Source organism: Cloeon dipterum, chromosome 3 (assembly GCF_949628265.1).
Source record: "Cloeon dipterum chromosome 3, ieCloDipt1.1, whole genome shotgun sequence".
NCBI classification, from domain to species: domain Eukaryota; kingdom Metazoa; phylum Arthropoda; class Insecta; order Ephemeroptera; family Baetidae; genus Cloeon; species Cloeon dipterum.
In genome coordinates, this window is record NC_088788.1 from 30,607,566 (window position 1) to 30,627,917 (window position 20,352).

At 42.1% G+C, this 20,352-nt stretch overlaps 3 protein-coding genes across 6 annotated transcripts; all 3 read right to left on the minus strand.

The window, feature by feature from the left end:
• Positions 1-268: 268 nt before the first annotated feature.
• Positions 269-1,975, minus strand: LOC135939503 (uncharacterized). Its single transcript, XM_065483920.1, has 3 exons — positions 1,647-1,975; positions 908-1,236; positions 269-563 (listed from the first exon to the last, which is right to left on the minus strand). Exons 1-3 carry the CDS (start codon positions 1,683-1,685, stop codon positions 374-376), a joined length of 558 nt encoding a protein of 185 aa, XP_065339992.1. The 5' UTR covers positions 1,686-1,975; the 3' UTR covers positions 269-373.
• Positions 1,976-2,181: 206 nt separating this feature from the next.
• On the minus strand, positions 2,182-7,915 carry LOC135941053 (uncharacterized). The gene is made up of 5 exons (XM_065486279.1): positions 7,652-7,915; positions 6,690-7,078; positions 3,580-3,709; positions 3,143-3,272; positions 2,182-2,781 (listed from the first exon to the last, which is right to left on the minus strand). The coding sequence occupies exons 1-5, from the start codon at positions 7,874-7,876 to the stop codon at positions 2,696-2,698; spliced, it is 960 nt and encodes a 319-aa protein (XP_065342351.1). The 5' UTR covers positions 7,877-7,915; the 3' UTR covers positions 2,182-2,695.
• A 346-nt stretch (positions 7,916-8,261) lies between these two features.
• Positions 8,262-20,251, minus strand: Dlg5 (Discs large 5). Of its 4 annotated transcripts, none has more exons than XM_065486275.1 (25): positions 20,020-20,251; positions 19,035-19,244; positions 18,242-18,771; positions 17,623-17,784; positions 17,315-17,557; positions 16,977-17,164; positions 16,746-16,894; positions 16,606-16,635; positions 16,004-16,220; positions 15,810-15,945; positions 15,623-15,753; positions 15,288-15,564; positions 14,973-15,229; positions 14,300-14,813; positions 13,390-13,952; positions 12,821-13,090; positions 12,597-12,767; positions 12,394-12,541; positions 12,143-12,266; positions 11,605-12,090; positions 11,027-11,246; positions 10,651-10,892; positions 10,366-10,595; positions 10,093-10,309; positions 8,262-9,935 (listed from the first exon to the last, which is right to left on the minus strand). In XM_065486275.1, the coding sequence occupies exons 1-25, from the start codon at positions 20,051-20,053 to the stop codon at positions 9,829-9,831; spliced, it is 5,856 nt and encodes a 1,951-aa protein (XP_065342347.1). In that variant the 5' UTR covers positions 20,054-20,251; the 3' UTR covers positions 8,262-9,828. The 4 variants fall into 4 exon arrangements, with proteins under 4 accessions (XP_065342347.1, XP_065342346.1, XP_065342348.1 ...); XM_065486274.1 differs by having other exon boundaries at positions 17,315-17,569; XM_065486276.1 differs by lacking the exon at positions 16,606-16,635 and having other exon boundaries at positions 17,315-17,569.
• Between the last annotated feature and the right edge of the window lie 101 nt (positions 20,252-20,352).

Below are 20,352 nucleotides of genomic sequence, written 5' to 3' on the forward strand. Positions count from 1 at the left end.
TACACCGCAATGTTTTTCTTATCAAGGAGAAAGGTGTGGTTGGCTTTAAATTTTTATAATTTTAAATACTATCTTCTTTCCAGTGAGGAAATGTAGAGTTTCTCATCTTTGCGCTTCTTGCATTCCATTCTGACCCAGAACAATCTCTTCAGAATAAAAGAAAGCCGTTTTACTTTCTAAGTTTCAAAAAATATGACAGATAAGAGGGGTTTTCATAGCTCTTTTGGGAACTGCAACTTTAAGAAATTACGGAAATTATCTCAGTATGTATATTACAACATTTTTATTCAGACTTGCATAAAACTGCAAAACATGTCAGATCCCAGTCTCGTATGTCTGCTGCGATGAATGCGCGCTTGATATCCCGTTCCACTCACACCCTCTGGTCGCCAGGTATGACCCTGAATCCGAGGTGGTCAGCTACGTACCTGACGCTGATAGTGTTTCCCTCTGGCGTGATGTAGCTGTAAGCGCCCCGTTTGACTACCACCACATCCTTGCCGTCAGTCGTAGGCACCAACTCACCCTCCATATAGACCTGAGTGCCGTCAGCGCTGCGGAACCTACAAGAAATTTCAAGAACTAAAAACGGTACCTCAAAGGACGTGATCATCAATTCTTTGAATTAACTAAAAATATATTCAACTAAAAAAACTCGTCAGGTATAAATGAGTTTTTATTGGGAAAATTGGAACAGCATGTGTTACAGTATTGGACTCTAATTGTATGAAAAGGCCATCTTGATATTTTATTTTCTGATTTGATGATTTACCTGATTTGTGCTAACCATACATATTAAAAATAGAATAACAAATTTTTCTAATTCTTACAAAAACTAATAAGGATAAAAAATTTTAACGTTCATTCAAATAAAAAAATGGAAAAACTAATGGGATAGAGTGTATACCCTGAGGAAAATCGTCCTTCCGGAGTCTTATCAAAGAACTGGTCGCCTGGGTTGATCTGCGGCGGTGCCACCGGCGCTAGAGAGCCGACGCCAGGAAGAGTAGGTACCAGGCTGGGACGGGGTCTCAGGCTCGGCAAGAGCGGCAAGGGGGCTAGACCTGGTCGGGGGGCCGCATTCGGTGAGGGGACGTCACTCGGCCTCAAAGGTACCACTGGCAACTGTGGGGTCGGCTGTAGCGGAAACTGACGCCTTATTGGAGAAGACTCCGAAGATCGCAGCTTCTGAGCTGCTGTCTCGTGCTCCACGGCAGGCGCCGCTGCGCATACGCTCTAAAAGGGTTTAAATCCTTTCGATGTATTTAAAGGGGATACATTTGTTGGTACACTAAAAAAGCCTGAGTAAAATAGTTGTTAAAATGGTTTAGGCATCTAAATTATTTTATTTTGCTAAGGTTTTAAAATATTGACGCCATAGCATTATATTATTCTACATAAAAAAACTACTTTTAAGTACAATGAAGCGTAAGTTTATTATTTATAAAATCTTAAGGAATTTAATCTCAAAAGAATAACTGTAGGTTCTTCTCGAGAGATTGATGCTAAATCAACCCAACAAGTATCCTTGCCAAGATGGTCTAAAATTAAGTATGTTTTTAAATTTGAGAAAAAATTTGCCAGAGTTTAAATGATTTCTCTCAATGTTAAGAAATAAAAATGGAAACATTTACACAAAAACTCACAACAAGAGCGACGACGAGAGAGCACTTTGCGGCAAACATCCTGCAGACGGAATGAGTGTGACGGCCTCCGGGGGCGGCCTTTTATATTTTTTGTGGTCCTGCTGCATTGGCAAACTAAAGAGGGAGAGGCGGCTCTTTCTCTTCTCGCGGCCGGTGCATCGCATTTCGCACACGAGCAACCTTTGAACTAATTATAAAATCGAGAGAAAATTTGGCTCTTCCTACAATTAGATAAGCACTTCTGGATAACAGCTAGAATGTGTAAACATTCTGGCTCGCGTGAGTTCAGCCAAGTGCTAGAGCCCAAGGTGGTCTCACTGCAGTTGCATGCTTACACTTGTGCAGCCTTGCATTCACATTTTTTGACAACCGTAGACGTCAAACTAATAATTATTATGCTCTTTTGCGTGCGCGCATATAATTAATTCTGATAATCGTTTTATTTGGTGTTTTAAATGTGAAATTTCACCCAGTTAAATGAAATTTTTTCTTAACCATTTTCATCACAATGTGGGATTTCGCAGAAAAAAATTGGTTCATATTTAATAAAATTCTCTTTTATTTTTACAACATAAAAACGCAAATTCAGCAGCTGAAATTAGAAGAGATTTATTCATCTCTTTAACTTGACACATAAAGAAAACCAAATTATTTCCACATAATTGATGTTTTTCGTCCAACAACTTTATAAAATTGACAAAGTACAAAAGTCACAGCAACAATATGCAATGTATTTGCAAAGTGTTTTATCACTCTTTCAACTTTAACATATAAAAGACGAAAACAGTAGGAGGATTCTATCGGACATAAAACTAATATAATACTAAGCGAAGTTAGCAACAGTCTAGGAATATAAGCTACAGTCGCGGCCTTGATCGGCGGCAACAGGTTGGAACAATTTATCAGACTAATTCGCGTTTGATTACATTAATGCCGTTTTCGGCGCTTTTGGCACTCGCGCCCATCTTCATTTGGCACTTTCTTTCACTGCAGTTTCTTCTTATGGAAGCACTTTGGCTTTTTTCTTTCCAGGCACGTAATAGTCGTCCTTAGCCATATTCAGAGCCTATGGTGATGCTCAGCTCACCTGGATTTACAAAGGTGTCGTGGTACCATTGATTTGTGTCTATTAGAACTGGAACCAAAGAAAGAATCAGTTTACATTTTTCTCTTAAACAATTTGGTTAAGTAAATCTCATAGAGTAAAAAAATACTTTTTTGATGTAAAGCTTTCAGCCGTAATTGGTGGAAAATGTATTTACTACGATAAAACATTAAATGTTAATTCACAATTTGCTGTGTTTTTGTTTAAACTTTTAGAGCTCCTAGGTCAAAAAATACTTAATTAATTAATTAAAAAAACAGAAGAAGACAAAAATAAAATTTAGTTTCACTCAACATCAATAACCATTGAAAAAATGACATTAGAAGAAACACTACTAATTTGGCTTATCCCAATTTGCATTTATGTTTCATCTTGTAATTTTCTAACTCACCTATGTCTCCTTTGTTAACTGTTAAGTTGAATGAGGAGCACAAGAGTTCACACTCAGGCGGTGGCGCTAATCTCCACGTTTTGCTGCCTGAAATCTGCGCCTGCCATGATGGCCGAGAGACATAGTCCAGCTGCACAATAATCCAATAAAAATATGCAATTATTAAATCAAGAAAAGTGATTCAAAGTTGGTCACTCAATAAAAAATTTGATCTCTGAACATTGAACAAGAAAATTATTTTACGCAGCACATGGTGCAAGAATCGGTACACAAATAGATATATAAGCAAAACATATTTTCTATATTAAATCTCATTTCAAACAAGTTTTTTTAAGCAGTAATTTATGATAATTTTTTATTAATACCATTAATCACGCAATAGACGTTTCTTTATTAAAAATATAATAGTCACTACTTGAAACTCTGCTAATTCTTACATGCATAGCTGCTCCTGGTCCTGGTCCACCCATGAAAATCCAATCAGTGGCTGAAATGTCCTCTGGCAAAAATTCCGGTCGCTGATAGTGGCGCCTCAGTTCCTCAGCCACTCGTGGGTCGCAATTGCTCCTAAAAACGCAATTTAAAAGGAGCTTTATTATTTTAAATTCAATTCACACGGCGCCTTTTTACGAGAAAACTAAAACAAACAAAGCGTAGCGTTTTATCGAAATCGCAACTGTGCACTGTTTATTTCCAATCTTTCTGCTCTCTAAACATTGAAAAGTTTGCTGAGGCACGATAGAGTTGTGTTTATTAGTCTCCCGCGAGTGAAATAGATAATCTGTGCGTCCGAGATGGACAGATTTGGTGTAAGAGTTGCCCTTGCAACCGCGCTGGAGATGAACGGCGGCGAGAAAGCAATAATACGTAAATTCGCTATTTTCATTATTCTGACGCGCCACACACACGTCCCTTTTTGGCCGCGGCGGCGTTATTTCTTATTCATCTCTGCTTCTCCACGTCACATGGGCACACACACTCACTGATCGCCGCCAACGAGTAGTGTGTGAGCGCACACACAAACGTCAAGCACGATGACGCAAGCCGGCGCTTTTGCTCCGAAGCAAATTCGTGTGTTCGCATATACATACAATAAAATGCAAACTCCTGCAGCGGAAGTTTTTATGGATGCGTTTTGGCTCAGATTTCAAAACGGATGTTGCATCATAGAGGCGGAGAGAGGTGCTTGCACTAACAATGATTGTCCCCGCTACATAAATAATGTCAATCCTTTAGTTCCGGCGAATTTAAACAGATTCTTCACGAGCGGAATATAAAAGTTGACCGAAATCCGTTTCCAGATTATTTTCGTTATTTTCCATGCCCACAGCATATTGCGTATTTTTTAGCAACCGGATATTTATCTTATGGTGACCACGATGCTCGAAAAGGAGACGGAAGCCCTTTGAAATCAGGTGGTTTTACGAGTGGTTTTGGTGTCTGAAAAAAGTAAAGACGCAAATGAGGGGAGCTGTTGAAAAAAGAGGGCTGCTACTTCCTGCTTCTCCTGTTTCAAATCTCGAAGCGTACGCAGAGAAACAATTTTCAAAACAAGCAGCGCTGTGAGCCATGTGCAGCTGAGGGTGCTTTCAAAGCAAGTCTATGAATGGACGAAAAAACTCTCCGGGCCTGATTATATGTAGCTTCCGGGAGCGTGAAAAAACCAGCAGCTTTTAATTTTCTAAATTTAGAGCTTCGACCGACGAGAATCAAATCAGCGAAGGCTGTTCAAGCTATTCGGCCGTCATCTAACTGTAAAGGCGAGTGACGACGGCGAAATATTTGCTGTGCGCTCCACGCCCAGCAGCGAGACTAATTAGCTGCCGCCTTAATTAGCATTGCACGCACATTTTTGTCAACTGGACACGAGTGCTGAATATACAAGTCTGCCTTTTCAGTTCCTATGGGATCATTGCACTTCCTACAAGTTGTTTTGAAATTGAATGTTCAATAATGCACCAACTCTTGGCACAATAAAAGTTAAGTCACAAAAATTTCTAGAATTTCGTAAATTTCAAATTACAATAGAGAAAACACAAACGCAATCTACAAGACACCACTAACAAATTGTTTGTCTATACTCTTTTTAAGTTTTTATAATTACAAATATTGAATGTTTTTATATTACCTAAATAGCAAAAAAAAGCTATACATACTTTGATTCTGTTTCTGCACTGATGTTTAAGCACAAAAACACTAGTTTAATTTCAAAGCTTAAAGTACTTTACAGATAAATAATTAAACTTATCTACAAAATAAATGGAGTTTGTTTTGAACTGAAAAATTAAATTAAAAAAATACCCGAGAACACCGCGATATTGATAAAAAATTGAAACCAAACAATTTTATTCAGTTTTACGTCAACCTCTCAATAAATAGATGACGATGATAAAAATAACCCTCAAAATAAATTTATTTCCCATGTTGATAGCTGCTGAATCCCACGAGCAAAAATATTGAGCAGAAAAAAATGAACTCCAATAAATAATTATTTAATAAGTTTTCGTCAAGCGAAATTTCCACCCAGAGGTCTGCAAGTGGCGTGTTTCGGCTCAGTTTAATTGGCCGTCAGACAGTGCAAAAGTTTGCCAGTTTGGAAACACAGACGAGCCAAGTTGGGCGATATGAGGAGTTGCATTTGGGGAGCAGGGGTGCTTGATACGGCCGGCGGGTTAGGGGGTGGGTCGATGTGAGTCGCGACCGTCGGACCGACCGCAGCAGCAGCAGCAGTCGCCATAGCAACCGCGAACCACGGTCGACTGCTGCTTCTTCTCCGTCGCCCTCGCAGACTTTCGTCTTCTTCCCTCTTTCCACGCCAAAAGCAGGGAAAAGAAAGAGCCGAATTTTGGCCACCGGCCAGCCGCCGACCTGTTTTTCTGTTCTAGTTTCGCGTTCGTGGCACCAGGCAGCCGGCATTTCAACTGGCGCACACGAATTTGCATTGGAACGAATTTGGCTTTGCATATTTTTTAGTTCGAAGCCTTAATTTTCAGCTTCCGCCTCGTCTCCGCGCACTGATTATTTTATCGCGCGCCCCGCAGTGTATCGCACTGCGTTGTTATGTGCGGGCGCATCGTACTGATACGGCATCACGTCACGCGCGTTTACAGTTTCGAGAATGTTAACAAGCGCAATTAGTATGACGAAGAGTAAGCACTTATATCGTTTTGAAAACAGTTAAAAGCAGGAGCTACACTCACTGCCACTCCTGCCAGTGATCGACCCTGAGTCTTCAAGCACTTCCTTTCGACCCAAAATTTATATAGTTTTCAAATGAAACAATAGCCATTATGTTTTATTTCAGCCTCGAAAAACGCAACAGAGAAATATAATTAATGTCATAATTAATGAGAACGAGACATGAATTTTAACCTAGCCTAGCGTTTTTTTTTAATTAAAGCAATGAATTAATTTCCTCAATTGTCGCACTATCTTGAGACTCTGTCATCAAGACTCTGTCATAATTGGGGTTCTCAGCATGCGAAATGCCAATTAATCAATACAACGTTATAAATGAAATTTTAAAATATAAAAATTTGTAACTGACCATCCAATGTACCACGGCTTGGTGTCTGGCGCTAGGGAGACTCTGTCAGGGTCCATGTTGAGGGCGTCGCGTAGTGTGGAGAATTCTGTGCGGAAAGGGAAAAACTGGCAGTCACTCTCGATGGCGCGGTAGGCGTCAGGATAGGCCTCGTAGACGGAGCGGAAGAAGGCCGGGCTGAAGACCCTGAGGGCTGACCAGTCGGCGGCGGCACCTCGCACCACCACTGGGCGCGAGGCATACGCCAGCATGGCGAACTGGGCTCTGGTCGGAGCGTGCAGCTCGTGCGCTGCGTCGACGCCAACGCACACGCTCTCGCAGTCAGTCTCCGTGCGCGACGCCTCCATCAGAAGAAAGTTGTTGGCCACCACGCAGCGACTCTCAAAAGCACTCTAAAATCAGTTGGGCCGCGAAACATAAAAATTCCTTAAAGGATAAGTGACAGTTTAAGTCAGGACCTGTGGTGATAAGGGATTAGGCGACTCACATTCCACAAGGATTGAAAAAATAGAACCAACATTTTTGTCAGGTTAAGCCGTGCTCATTGTATATGAGGCATTGAGAAACAGTTTAGAATTCATTTAATGGATAGTTCAATGTCCCAAAAAATCACGTCTTTTGTTGGTAATTGTAAGCTTTTGTTACAATTTATCTCACCGTTTTCTTCCTAATCTCCGCTTAAAAATCCTTTTGTAATGGTCACGTAAAAGTCAAAATGAGGAAAGGCAAAGACGGGAGGGAAACGTATTTTTTAAAGAAAAAAACTGTTCAGTGGTACAAATAGAGTAAGTATAGGAAAAAACGCTGCTAAAAGATCATACAATACAGAATATAAATAAATTAGAGTTCCACGTCGACTTCACATGTGGACGATTAAAGTGGCAGTGTGTCGTCATTTAGAAAAAACTCATTGGTCTCAATTTCACAACCGCGTTTTGGACGAAAAATGGAAGTAGTGGAGTTACCCTGAGAATCTCATCCTGCAGGTTAGGCACAGCGAGGACAATGGCCAGGAGCAGGACGATAAAAGCGCCGACCACTCCGCAAATAGCACGGCGCGCCCCGTGACCTGGTGGAAGGTCATGCTTCGAGGCAGGGAGGCATATGGCTCTCAGGTCACTGACGCTCAGGTCTGTCCTGAGCAGGAGGCGGCGGTGCAGGGCGCGCAGTTCGACCTGCCGCCGCTCCATCCTCCGACGTCCGCGTCCCACAGCATACTGAAATTTCGCTCAGCTCGGCCGGCGCGCAGCCCACTCGCGCTCCCGCCCGCAAGCTTCGCCGCTGTGCCGTCAGGGCGCATACCATTCAGCCAGAGTCCAAAGTACCGTTCAAACTGGCCCTAGAGGGTAGAGCTGCAAACTTAAACAATGAAAGGGGTTAAAAATTTTTAAAAGATTAAATTAGTCTTCTGGAAAAATCCTTGAGCACAATTAATGCCCAAATTAAATGGTGTAAATAATGTTTAAATAAACAATTTGAATTCTAAACGTACCCTCACGCTAATATCTTGAGCCACTTCAATGGAAGCTATATATTAAGATAAAAGGGATCTAGGATATTAAAAGAGTATAATGATTTTTTTTTTAAGATTACAACCCACAGTCTTTTATTGGTTTAATACATGATCAACAAATCCACAGGGTGAAATTCTGTCGGTCTAGGATCTGCTTTGCAAAACTTCATGCGCCTGCCTGCACTGATGAAAAGCTATTCATCGAAACAATCTATATACTTGCATACATGTATAGATACATAAGGAGTATACATAATATAACCATAATAACTGTGTAACTTGGTATAATACACTTTTCAACTTTTGATGGGTCAGAGTATACAAAAGATACAGTAAAAAACCGAAAGTGCGCGTATAAACTGAATTATTGTGCACTCAAGCAACCGATAATCACAGAGCAAAAGGTAAAAGTGTCGATTAATAAATACAAAAGAGCTGATTAGTCAAGGAAAATCGGTTAAATGCACGAGCAGATTTCAACATAAAAATGCCCTTTGGAGCAATTCACAAGTTAGTTTTAATCCGGGCGAAATACTTTATGGTAGGTAGGCCTTCATCCAAAAAGCTGCAGAATGCTTTACAATCTTTCTTGTTTATTGACTCTCAGAGAAAAAAAAACGCTTTCCAAGTGTGTCAACCCGGAGAAACTCGGTGCTTTAAATTCTGCAGCAGCATAACGTGCTTGTAAAAATTTGGGACCCGAGACATTACTTTTACATTGGGCCTATTGCTTTCAATCAATGTAATTGTTTCTAAGACATAGTTAAAGCTATTATATCCATGGATAAATACGTACGGTTGAAATTTTAAAGGGTCTTGTATATTCTGTAAATTCGTTGGAGAATATCAAGAGCTGTCAAAAATTTTAAACTTTTCTCTATGAGCATCAACAGCAGACAGCTGTCCAAATACTTGATCAAACTGCTTTTGCAATAACTTGTTTTCAACAACACATAGCTGCTTTAAGAAGTTGAATTCGCTGCTCTGCCTCGAATAAGAGTAAAATGCCACAAAAATACCAGGCCAACTTCGGCGGTTTGCGCAAAGCACAAGGGGACGGGGTTAGAAGGGTTAAAAGAGGCAAGAGGCGACTTCCAATTGAGCCTAGCCGCCACAATTTTGAGAAGAATTTGGCTAATACACTGGAGCAACTTCTATCACAATCATTTTTTTTTCATATTTCGTGAGAGGGCATGCAGCCGCTATCTAAGATATTTTCAATCAATGTTTCCACAGTGGAAAGGGCGAGGCAGGGATCTGTTCCTTGCAAGCCCACAAAACTGAATGGATTCAATGGAAGCTCATCTAATTATTGGTTAAGAGGGGCAACAACTGGGTCTCGTCCGCTCCAGACAAAAGAGGCCTTAATAATTTCAAATTTTGGCGGATCACATAGAACGCGGGCGACGAAGTCTACAATTCGTTTAGAGGGTCAGGCTCAAGCATAGCGCTGACATTTTTCTCATTTTTAATGGTGTGTTTAGAGAGAAATAGAGTTAATGAGCTCGAATCTGAGGGATTTGAGTTGCTGGCTGCCCGGCGAATTCAGAGAGAGCGCCACCTGAGGCTGGCCTGGGCCAAAGTGACTAGGCGCCGGGTGGCCGCTCCACGTGGCAGCGAAGCCAACTGTCAGATGGTACCCCTTGGAACCCACAGCATCTTGTTCTGCTCAGTTTCCACGGCCGCCTTAGCTTGCGTGCACATGTAGGCCACGTTCACCCCACCAGGGATAGTAGCTGAAAGAAAATTGAGGAAATATTTTATGTGAAGCTGGTTCATAAATAGATGGTGGGTTGATACACACAAAATATTAATTTCAAATGAGTAGCAAGTGTCAAGGGGGGAAGAGAAACTTCCATATTTAATTCGCACGTGGAGCTCAATTGTATTCACCTGAGATGAGTTGGCTGCAGTCAGTTTCCAGTTTATCGGCGTGTTCATACATCTCTTTGGCAGCCTTGGCAGACACTTTTTCCATCATGCGACTGTCTTTGACCTCTCTGATTTGCTTTGCTGATTTGAATCGAATGAGCAGAACAATCGGATAGATCTGCAGCCGGTGCAGGCGTGGGATGGCATCAAGCGAAACATCCAGCACACAATGGATATTCTGCGTAGTAAAATAATTAGCTAACTAATCAATGATTTAATACGCGAAAGAAATACCTTATCACAGATTTCCTTTACAGCAGCGACAGTGGTGCATTCAAATTGGCTGCCCTTGCGTCGGTACTCACAGAACATGCCTTCATTTAAGTTCTTCTCCATCATCACCTGCGAGCTGTACATCATCTCTGGTGTGCATCGGTAGAACTTGTCTGGAAAATCTTGCACCAATTTTTCCACAACGAATTCAGCTAGCGGTCCGACAATCAATACAGGTCGAATAACTGGATCTGCAGGAAAATAGGACTTTTTTTTTAAAGAAAACAGGAAGTTTGAGACACTCACAGTCAATGCGCTCCACTCGACGGTACGAGCTGAGCGGCTGCTCTTCATTGAGCGTGCCCGAGTCACTGTACCAACCAGCACTGCTGTTAGAGAAGCTAGCCAATTCCTTTGAGTCTCTTGAAGAGGACCGCTGGTGCTTCTTCCGTCTGAAAAAGCTCCTTCTAGCAGTTGTAGATCCTCTCCGCGCGTCACCTCCTTCCAAATCACCCAAACTCCGTCGCAACAACAGTTCTTCTTCAACTCTGAAGATATATTAAAATCATTATTGTTGATTTTTTTATTAGATACGTGAAAATTTATTTGATCAAGAACAAATGTATTGAATGATGATATTGCTTTTATAAGATGAAAAGTGAGTAGAACTATTTTTTCTTACTTAAATTTGCTGGGTATGATGCCGCAAGTATGTTGGCGACCATCTTCATCCACCATCCACGCTCTCCATTGACCAGGCGTACCGTTAAACATGGTGTTGTCAACATAGAGGATATCATCCTTCCTGAAGCGCAGATATGGGTCTGTAGTGTCCGAGCAACGGTCAAACATTGCTCGGATGTAGAAACTGTCACAAGCCTGGTCTTTGACCTCATTATAACCTTCGGAACAAAAATTGTTTTAATTTTTTTCATAACGTTTACCATAAATATAAATAAATAAATATCACAACTAAAATAAGCCACAGGATCAGTTAAGTTGATGTTAATAATTTTAACTCAAAAGACCAATTATTACAGCTTAAAATGAGTAACAAGTAGTTATATCATCTATTATTTTATTATTGCTCGCATTTTACCAAAAAGATTATGCTTGCGAGTTTTGTTTTAAATGAATTCTCGATTAAAAGGGCTCAAATATAATTCATGCAATAGTCTCTATTTATTTTTAGCGCTAAAAAGCTACATGAGATATGATAAAACTAAAATATTGAATATAAATACAAGTTGGCGCACTTACGATTCAAGTTGTACTGCGTATAAACGGTGACCTTGTCAGCAGGTTTAGCCAACTCAAAAGCAGCCTCCTCAGCAGTGGCGTTGCGAAGATCTGAGCCGTTGTATTCAAGGATCTGGTCACCCATCCTGAGGCCAGCCTGGTGCGCAGGGCTGTTGGGAAGTACGCTGTGGATAAAGATGCCCACCGCGTTGCCACCAACCAGGCTGATGCCTAGATTGCTTGACTTTTTGGTCTCAAGGAAGACAAAGCGCGGTTCATGCTGACTCTTGGGAATATTCTGCCTGGTAAGGGTGGACATGGCCTGACTGACTTGGTGCCTGGTCAAGGTTCCGTGGGCAGAGGGAGGAAGGAGCATTGGCGCTCCTCGCATCTCTGGAGAGGGTTTGTGCTTTGGTTTGGGAGAATTGCACGGGGTTGGCGAGCCAGATCGTGATGGCTCTTCGCATTCACTGCTAGAGCTGTTGCCCTCTTCCAAACGGTGGTACTCTGGAATAGGGTTAATTTAAATGCTGATGTAGTGTTTGGGCGAACAACTTACTTTCTGGGCTGTACTGAACCAAAATAGTGAGTGGAGTACCGCACTGTCGTAAAACGTTGGCAGCAAGTTCATAGATTGCGCTCCTCATGTTGATGCCACAAACTTCGAGTAGTTGGTCACCGACCTAAAGAATGTTTGCTCATTAACGCTCTTTCACTGGGAAACATATCATAGTAGGACATCTCTTTTTAAATCAAGTCGAAAATTCAAACAATACTAAGCTACTTGAAAAATTTAAGCAATGATAATACCTGAAGGCCAACCCTGGAGGCCAGACTGTGATCATTAACTGTTGATACAAAGACGCCACCACTCTTGGGACAGCAAATCTGGATTCCAAGTTGCAAAGGCTCCATGGGCTTGTCAATGCACATCTTTCGGACTGTTCCGGGAGCATAACTTTTACAAGGCACAATAAGTTAAAGAGCAAAATGTCAAAAGAGAAGATAATTACGGGGCAGACCAGTTGCACTCGGGTATAGAGACGTACTCGCCACCGTGTGTCATCACTTCTACGGTGATGGAGGGCATAGGTGAGCCCCTCTCGGACACAGCCCTCTCAATACTTCCCGTGGAAAGTTTCCCAGCACTGCTCTTACTTGTTACACTTTGGTTGGAAGGGATTCTGAAAATTATCAATTATTACCGATGCTTTGAGATAGAAATCTTAATTTCTACCGAATTCGCTGGTTCTCCTTTTTTCTTGGAAAGGTTCCACCTTCATAGCAATAGCCAGGATTGAGTATTTCATCTGCACCACGGTAGCTTGAGTGTGGGTGGCCAGACATGATGGGCCTCGGCTTGATGTACTCGACTGAGGGCGAGTGCGAGTGGTTGAAGGGCTGTGGCGAGGGGCTGTAAGGAGGCTCAAAGCAGTATTGACGGGTGTCCCCCGACAACATCGACTCGCCGCTCTGCGAGGACTGCATGTGGTTTGGGGTGTAATACCTAAGACAAGTTTGCGTTGATTTGATTATAATTTTTCCGATTACAGTTTTAAATGATAAAATTACAACAAATTCAATAGAAAAATTAATTGTCAATTTTCAGATATTTGGATAGCATCATGAATCCTATCAGATACCTACTGGTCAAAACGTAAAATCCTTTAAGTTTCCTGGCAAATAATTTGTGGAAAATCTGCTTACTCAGTTATGATCGATTGGTTATGGTAACAGTGACCTAATCAAAAACTTGACTAACTCCACAATACTAACCCCTGAATACAAGAGAGTTTCATTTCATACCTTGATGTGTGGTTTGTGTTGGTGGGGTGTGGATGGGGGTGAGGGTGGCCAACGTGTAGAGCGGCAAACTGCGGCAGCGAAAATGGTGGCCGAACCAATGACGCGTGGACCGCAGTCGGGGAGCCATGTGAATGAATGCGGCTGTGAGGCGACACTCGCTCCACTGTGTTTGCGGCCTTCAGGTAAGCTGGTAGACTATCCACATGGCCGCGGTTGGACTCTGTATCACTCTGCGAATGCTTGTTGCTCATTTTTTTCTGAACATAATACTCCAGAACTCCTTGGTCAACAATGCCTGACTTGACTGAGAAATCAATGGACGTGTCTGACGGAGTGAGTGCGCTAAGGCGATCGTTGCGATCAAGCTCGCTGCTTGACTTGAGCTCAGAGTTCAAAGGCTGCGGCGCAGGCAGGAATGACTTTTGGGTGGCCAGTAGTTGTCCCGACTTGCTGTATTGCATCATTGAGTTGTCCAGACTCGTAAAAGTTGTGCACGGCAGCTCTCGTAGATTGTTGCTTAAAGGCTTGTTCGCATCAGCGTTGGTTGATGGCTTGTTGTTCTCCTAATTAATGGCCAAACGTTACAAAAATGGTTTAATTCAAAAGCTACTGAATATATGGTTGTTGAATATCGTGAGATTCATTGGTTTTAATTTAATCAATTTAAGGGTTCTCTCGTAAAAACTATCAAATTTTTCTCAAGGACTACCTATTACTATGATCTATGTTAGATGAGTTAACTTTTTAATAAATAAGTTTGTAACTACTCACTATGCATCTACCAGTCTCATGAAAATATAATTTTTAGCCTTGCAGAGAATACTTTTATCTTTTAGAATATACCAAAGGGTCGTAAAAAGTCAGTTTTTCATCAGCATGCGGCTAAAGTATCATTAAAAAATTAATTCACCTTGTAGTTATCTGGTGGGTACTTAGGAGGGTTGTTGAGCAAGACAGAGAGCGGGAGGCGACCCTTAACCTTCCTAGGGTGGAGGATAGTGCCAGTGCCAGACTCAATGACAGGCCCATTGCGACACTTTGGCCATGTGCCTCTGTTCTTCTCCAGTTCCTTTTCCCTCCTCTTGCTCCTCTTGACAACAGCAGTTTTGCCTCCTCGATATGGGTCATTGTCCAGTTCACTGTCTATAACCTGGTCCAGCTCAGCGAGAGCATCTTCCTTGTCCCGTTCATAGCTGGCAGGCACATGGCTAAGCCGTTTCTTCTCGTTTCGTTCCTTGCTGTTTCTGCGTGCGCCAACGCCAACCAGCTTTCCCACCATGTCCAGCATATCCCAAGCTTTCCCATTCAGCGAACTAGCTGGCTTGTCGCTCACCTTATACACTGCTCTCTCACCAAACGCACTGCTAATATTCTTGGCCTGGTCAGACAGAGACTCTTCCATAGTGGTATGGCCAGTCAAGTACCTTAAAGTGTGAGGGATTCGGTCACAATACATAAAATGAATATCAATTAAATTCAACAATTTAAGTTTGGAAACTTTATTATTTTTTCCTTTCATTCTATGCTGGCAGCGAAAAGCAAGACCCTAAGATATCCATGCATGGATTAAATTTAGCAATTACCTTCTGATCTCTACTTCCTCAGTCTGAGAGCAACTGTTGACCATTCTATGCCTGCCAACCTCTCGATTTGATCCTGGGCTAGCCGTGTAGGAGGCACTGTCCTCGTTAGTGATGTGACCGCTGGAGCTTGAGCTCAAGGGGGCACTTGGAGAGTGCATGCCCTTCAGCGTGGTGATGGTCAACACGTCAGCAGGCTCCGCGAGAATCATCATAGCCTCAGATACACTTTTGACGCCATCCATTGTTTTGCTATTGATCTGCGAATTGGTTTGCTGCATCAATACCTCAGTATTAAATTTACCAAGCTGGCCTTACACTTAGGACTCGGTCGCCAACAGCCAGGTTGCCTTCTTTTGCAGCAAGGGAGCCTGGATTAATTTTACTTATGTAAATTCCAGTCTCCAGAGTGAGCCCGTGGTCTCTGTTTGAGCTTAGCTGCAACTGTGTGGTGTAGAGACACCTTGCGCTACCTCTCCGCCTCCTAACAACGATATGAGCCACATTTCCGCCAGTCCTCATGGCTTCTAGGACCATGTGCTTGTTCACAGAGGTGCAGTCTAAATTATTTACTCTCATCATGCAGTCATTGGCTCTAAAAAATCGTCACCGATAAGAAAAAATGCAAATTAAAATGCCAGGCTTGAGAATACTTGAGTTTTCCATCAGCCACGCTGCCCTTTACTACAGAAGATATGTAGATTGCGCTGTCGTTGGGGTACTGGGGGTCGTCACGGCCGCCAGTCAAATCAAAGCCGAGGTCGTCCTCTGTAGCTAGACCACTCTACTCGAAAATTAAATTAGATGTGCATGTGACAAGAGGATTTAGCAACATCATACCAGGTCTATATCAAAACTCTCTGTCTCCCACTCCTGCATATCCGCGTCAATGGCCGAGTCTCTGCTGTGGTTGTGTCCCACGGCATGCAGCTGCTTGAGGCGTGCCTCCTTCTCCAGTTGCACTTCCATCTTCTCCCTACAATTCAAACCGGCTAATTAGCAACAACCACTTCAAAGAAGCAACGAAGACATACTTGAGCTCTTTAAGCTCTTTAGAGGCTTCGTTACGCTGTTTCTTGATGTCGTCGGAGTCGCGTAGCGCCTCTGCCAAATCTGAAACCGCACGGTCGCGTTCTTTTCGCAGCCTGTCACACAAGGTGCGGATGCTTTCGCGCTCAAGCACGATTTTGTCACGCTCGCTGAACGACCAGTCGCGCCGACGCTTGGAGACTTCAGCTTCTTGGATAGCCTCTGTCAGAGCAAAACGGATTTTTCATCATTTCTAGAACTACTTTCAAGTTTTATATTTTTTATTTTAGCAGTAAATTAGATCAGTGGACAGTTACAACAGCGTTTACTGAAGCAATTTCAATTAGAATTAGTGCTCCTTACAAATTGTAGAATTGATTATGTGAGCTTGACATTGAGAATGGTACTTAGGTTGTCAACAGTCACTTTCCAAGTCACATAATAATAATAATAATAATTGGTAATTATAAATGAAATAATAGTGCTTTTGATGGCAGGTTTTAAGTGCTCTGTCTACTTGAACATGCAAAATCATTTTTTAGATCACAAAAGCGACAGAAGCTTCAATTTCATTACTCCATGCAAACATTCTGAAAATGATCACCACCTTTTTTGATAGGATATATAGTCCACATGACTGAAGCATTAAGAGAAGAACAGTTTTTATTAGTTTGATATTTCCCAATAAGTGTATTTTTGGCCGTCCAGTTATTATTATACCAAATAAATTCAGGGGAAAAATCTCACCTTGCAATTCGGCTTGGAGTTTGTCCACTTGTTTACGCAGTCTATCAATCTCTTGGTTGGCCTGGTCAAGATTGTCCATCCGTTCCCTTTGGGCCTTGCTGTACAAATCCCGAGAGCTGCTTGCTCCCTCGTTATTCTCTTTTCTCGTACTGCAAAGTAGAAGCAGTTACAGAAAACATTCTCGCTCTGCATGCTTTGAGGGACCAGGAGATTTCAAGTGTATCCACTCACCTTTCTCTGTTGTAGATGTCATATTCCAGTCTGCTTTTGAGACTCTCTTGGTTCGACTCCTCTTTGGATGTGTAGCCACCAAACTTTTCCCGGAGGTCATTGCACTCCTTTAACGCTTTGTCCCGGTCTTGAAGCGCTGACGATATTTCGATTTTCAGCGTCTCGATCTGGTAGGAGAGCGTTTTTTTCTGCAACATCAAATCATTGATCAAACGTAATGCCATTTTCAAAGAACAAACCAATAAGCGCAGGCCAACAACCCACACGAAGTTTTAATCTAATCTCTCGCAAAGATAAATATACACAATAAACAAAGCTACTAAAAAAAAGAAACAAACCTCGTCGCCAAACTCTTTGTTTCCAGCCTCTAGCGCTTTTATCTTCTTAGTGGCCTCTGAAAGGTCGTCGTTGAGCTTTTCAATCTCCTTGTGCACCATATCACGCTCGCCCATTATCAGCGCATACTCCTGAATGGCGGCGTTGCGCTCGTCAGCCAATCGTTTCAGTTCTTTGGTCGCTTTCATGCGCAACGCCATCGCCGAATTTATTTCTTTAACAGCCTCTTCGTGCTGTTGCTGAACCTTTAAATTATTCTGTTGCATCTTAGAATCTCCGTGAGTAAAAACAAAAAGGAATGCGAAGATACCTTTCCAAGAGCATCCCTGTATTCATTACGCTCTTGTAGCGCAATGTCCCACTGCCTGATAGCGGCGGTGCACTGCTGCTTCAGTCCATGCCTCTCTCTTACCACACTACTCAGTTCTTCAGCAATGTCTTCACACTGAGACTTGTATCGGCTGGCTTCCTCCTTCATAAAGCATGGTAAAAATTATTAATGTGATGTAATTGATTTAAAGGTCAATTGTCTTAGTAGGAAAAAAAAAGTTGACTCTAAATTTAGAAAAAAAAGGATTATTTTACTGGAGAGCAAGGGTGGAAAAACAGGTTTCAACAAATTACAAAAAAATCTTCTTGCCCCTTTTTCTCCTTCCACCATACCAGTAATTTTCCTCTTAATATCGTAATGTAACATTTCAAGACCATCTTGCATAATGTCTTTAAAAAATGATCATTTTCATGATAGGACGGCATTATTTATTTCTTGTCAATGGCTTCCATGAATGATTGGACTACGCCTGTCGTGCTAATTCTGCTAAGTCATAAATAATGCACAGTGGAGATTTGGGAATTTCCTTCTAGTGACAGTTGAGCGGAAACTTAACTTTCTCTGAGAGATAATGGCTTAAATATAAATAAATATTTACCTGCACAGCTTCCATTTTACTAACAGTAATCGAGTGGTTGCCTTTGAGTTCCTCATACCTCTTGCGTAGAGACTCATAATCTTCCTTAAACTTGTCACACTTTCTCAATGTGTTCATGTAGTGCTGATTCATTGAGTCGTTGACCCCGCTATCCTTGCCCAAGGCCTCTTGCTGTGCCCTGCGCATCTCAACCGTCTCCTTGCGATGTTCATCAAGGATCATTTGCATGTTCTGCAGTTCCCTCTCTGCCCGCTGCTTATCGTTCAGCAGTTCTGCGCACTTGCTCCTCAGGTTGTTGGACTCCTGGTTGACGGCCTCCAGCTGGGCGACAGCGGTTCGGTGCTCGCTCCGGTACAAATCGAGCTCCTTTGCCGTGTGCTCGAAGCGCCGACCGGTTTCGACGTTCTGGCGCTTCAGCGTCTGCAGCTCGTGCAATGCCTTTTCGCATTGCTGCTTTAGTCCGTCATAGTCTCTAGATGACACCGAAGACAAGCTGCTTGTTGATGATAGAAACACCCTCATTGTCCCAACTGCCAAAAAGAAAGAAATATTCATTTGACAAAAAAAAAATACACAACATGGAAACATGAGTTCGGTTTTAATACCATTTGGTTATTTATCGAAATTTTTTCGTCCACTATAATAACTAAAAAATTTAATTTTAGCCACCATGATTATTTTATAGAATTGCATCGATTAAGTAGCCTCGTTTTATTATTTGTTTTATATCCTAGTTTCTAGAAAGTTCATCGCGGAAAAAATATACCCAAAGACGGTAAGTTTCCCGACTGACCTGGGTTTGAGGTTGGCACACTGTCCAGGGTATGGCAAGCAGCAGACAACTTGATTGTCTCCCTCTTCATAACTTCGTGCTTGGGCTCCACCTTGACCACCTTTGGCTCATGACCCCCCGAAATCTGGCCGCCCGGGCTGACCGCCGGGAACGGCCGCTCCAGTCCGGCCGTCTTCTCGTCCATCACGTCCATGTCGGACGGAGCAGCCACTGAAACAACAGAACCAGGTTTTTCACGCCTTTTGCTGACGAGAAAGGGGAAATTTTGACACTTGGCCTGCTTGCACGCTCCAGTTAGCTCTACATACGCCTTTCAAAGCGCAATTTTTTAACTGCGTAGCTGTGGATGTACTGAATTTCAAATTTGCGTAATATACAGCGAAATCATAGCATTTAAGTTTTAAAATATAAAGGAAATTTAGATATTAAAAATCTCTGAAGGTGCTTACTGAGACTGGAAAGGTTTGTTTTCACTCGAATTAATAAGTTTAAGTTTTATTTTGCATTTTTATCACGGGAATTAAAATTTAATCTCGCCAGATATATTTCTATTTGAAATAAATTTTTAAAACAACATAAGAATAAATGTGCAAATAGGGAGAAGTCGGAAAAGTATTTTAATTTTTGCAACCTAGATAATGTTCAAGAGATCAGAGCAAAATAATAATCTATCTAGCGACAGTAAAATAAATTTTTCCCGTCAGATTCTAGCAGACCAAAATGCTAAGTCGAGAGCTAAGCTGAAATTATTAAGGGTAAGCCTAGCAGCGTATGAATGTAAAACAAGGGCAAATTATTTTCATGCACACCGCTAATTTTTTATCTTTGCCAACCTGTCAGTCCCCACCCCTAAGACTAAACGGGGCTTTTAGGGACATCAGGGTCACTGCCCGGCTACCGAAACAAAACAGAATCTTGGGTGAGACCTTGAGGACCAAGTCCACATGATCTGGGTGTCAAAACTTTGACGTAATTGTTTACAAACCTGCCAAAAAGTTTACTTCTTTGCGCTCCGCCATTTTGAATTGGTGGTCAGCTAGGACAGTTTAAGCCGATTTTCCGCGCCCACCGGGCTATTAAGGTCACAGGACGCGGCAGACATATTCGGAAATTCTTCCACAATTGGTCACCACTAGAATTTTGGGTCTAAATTAATAACTTCTCGAGAAATACGGGACCTTTGATGCACTCCAGTTCCTTTACTGAGACAGCAGGTTCACCATGTTTATAAAGGCGAGGGAGGGGAGCAGGGTGAAAAAGCATTGATTGCGTACAAGCTCGCATGGTGGCGCTGAAGATATGGCGCTTGGGGAAATAA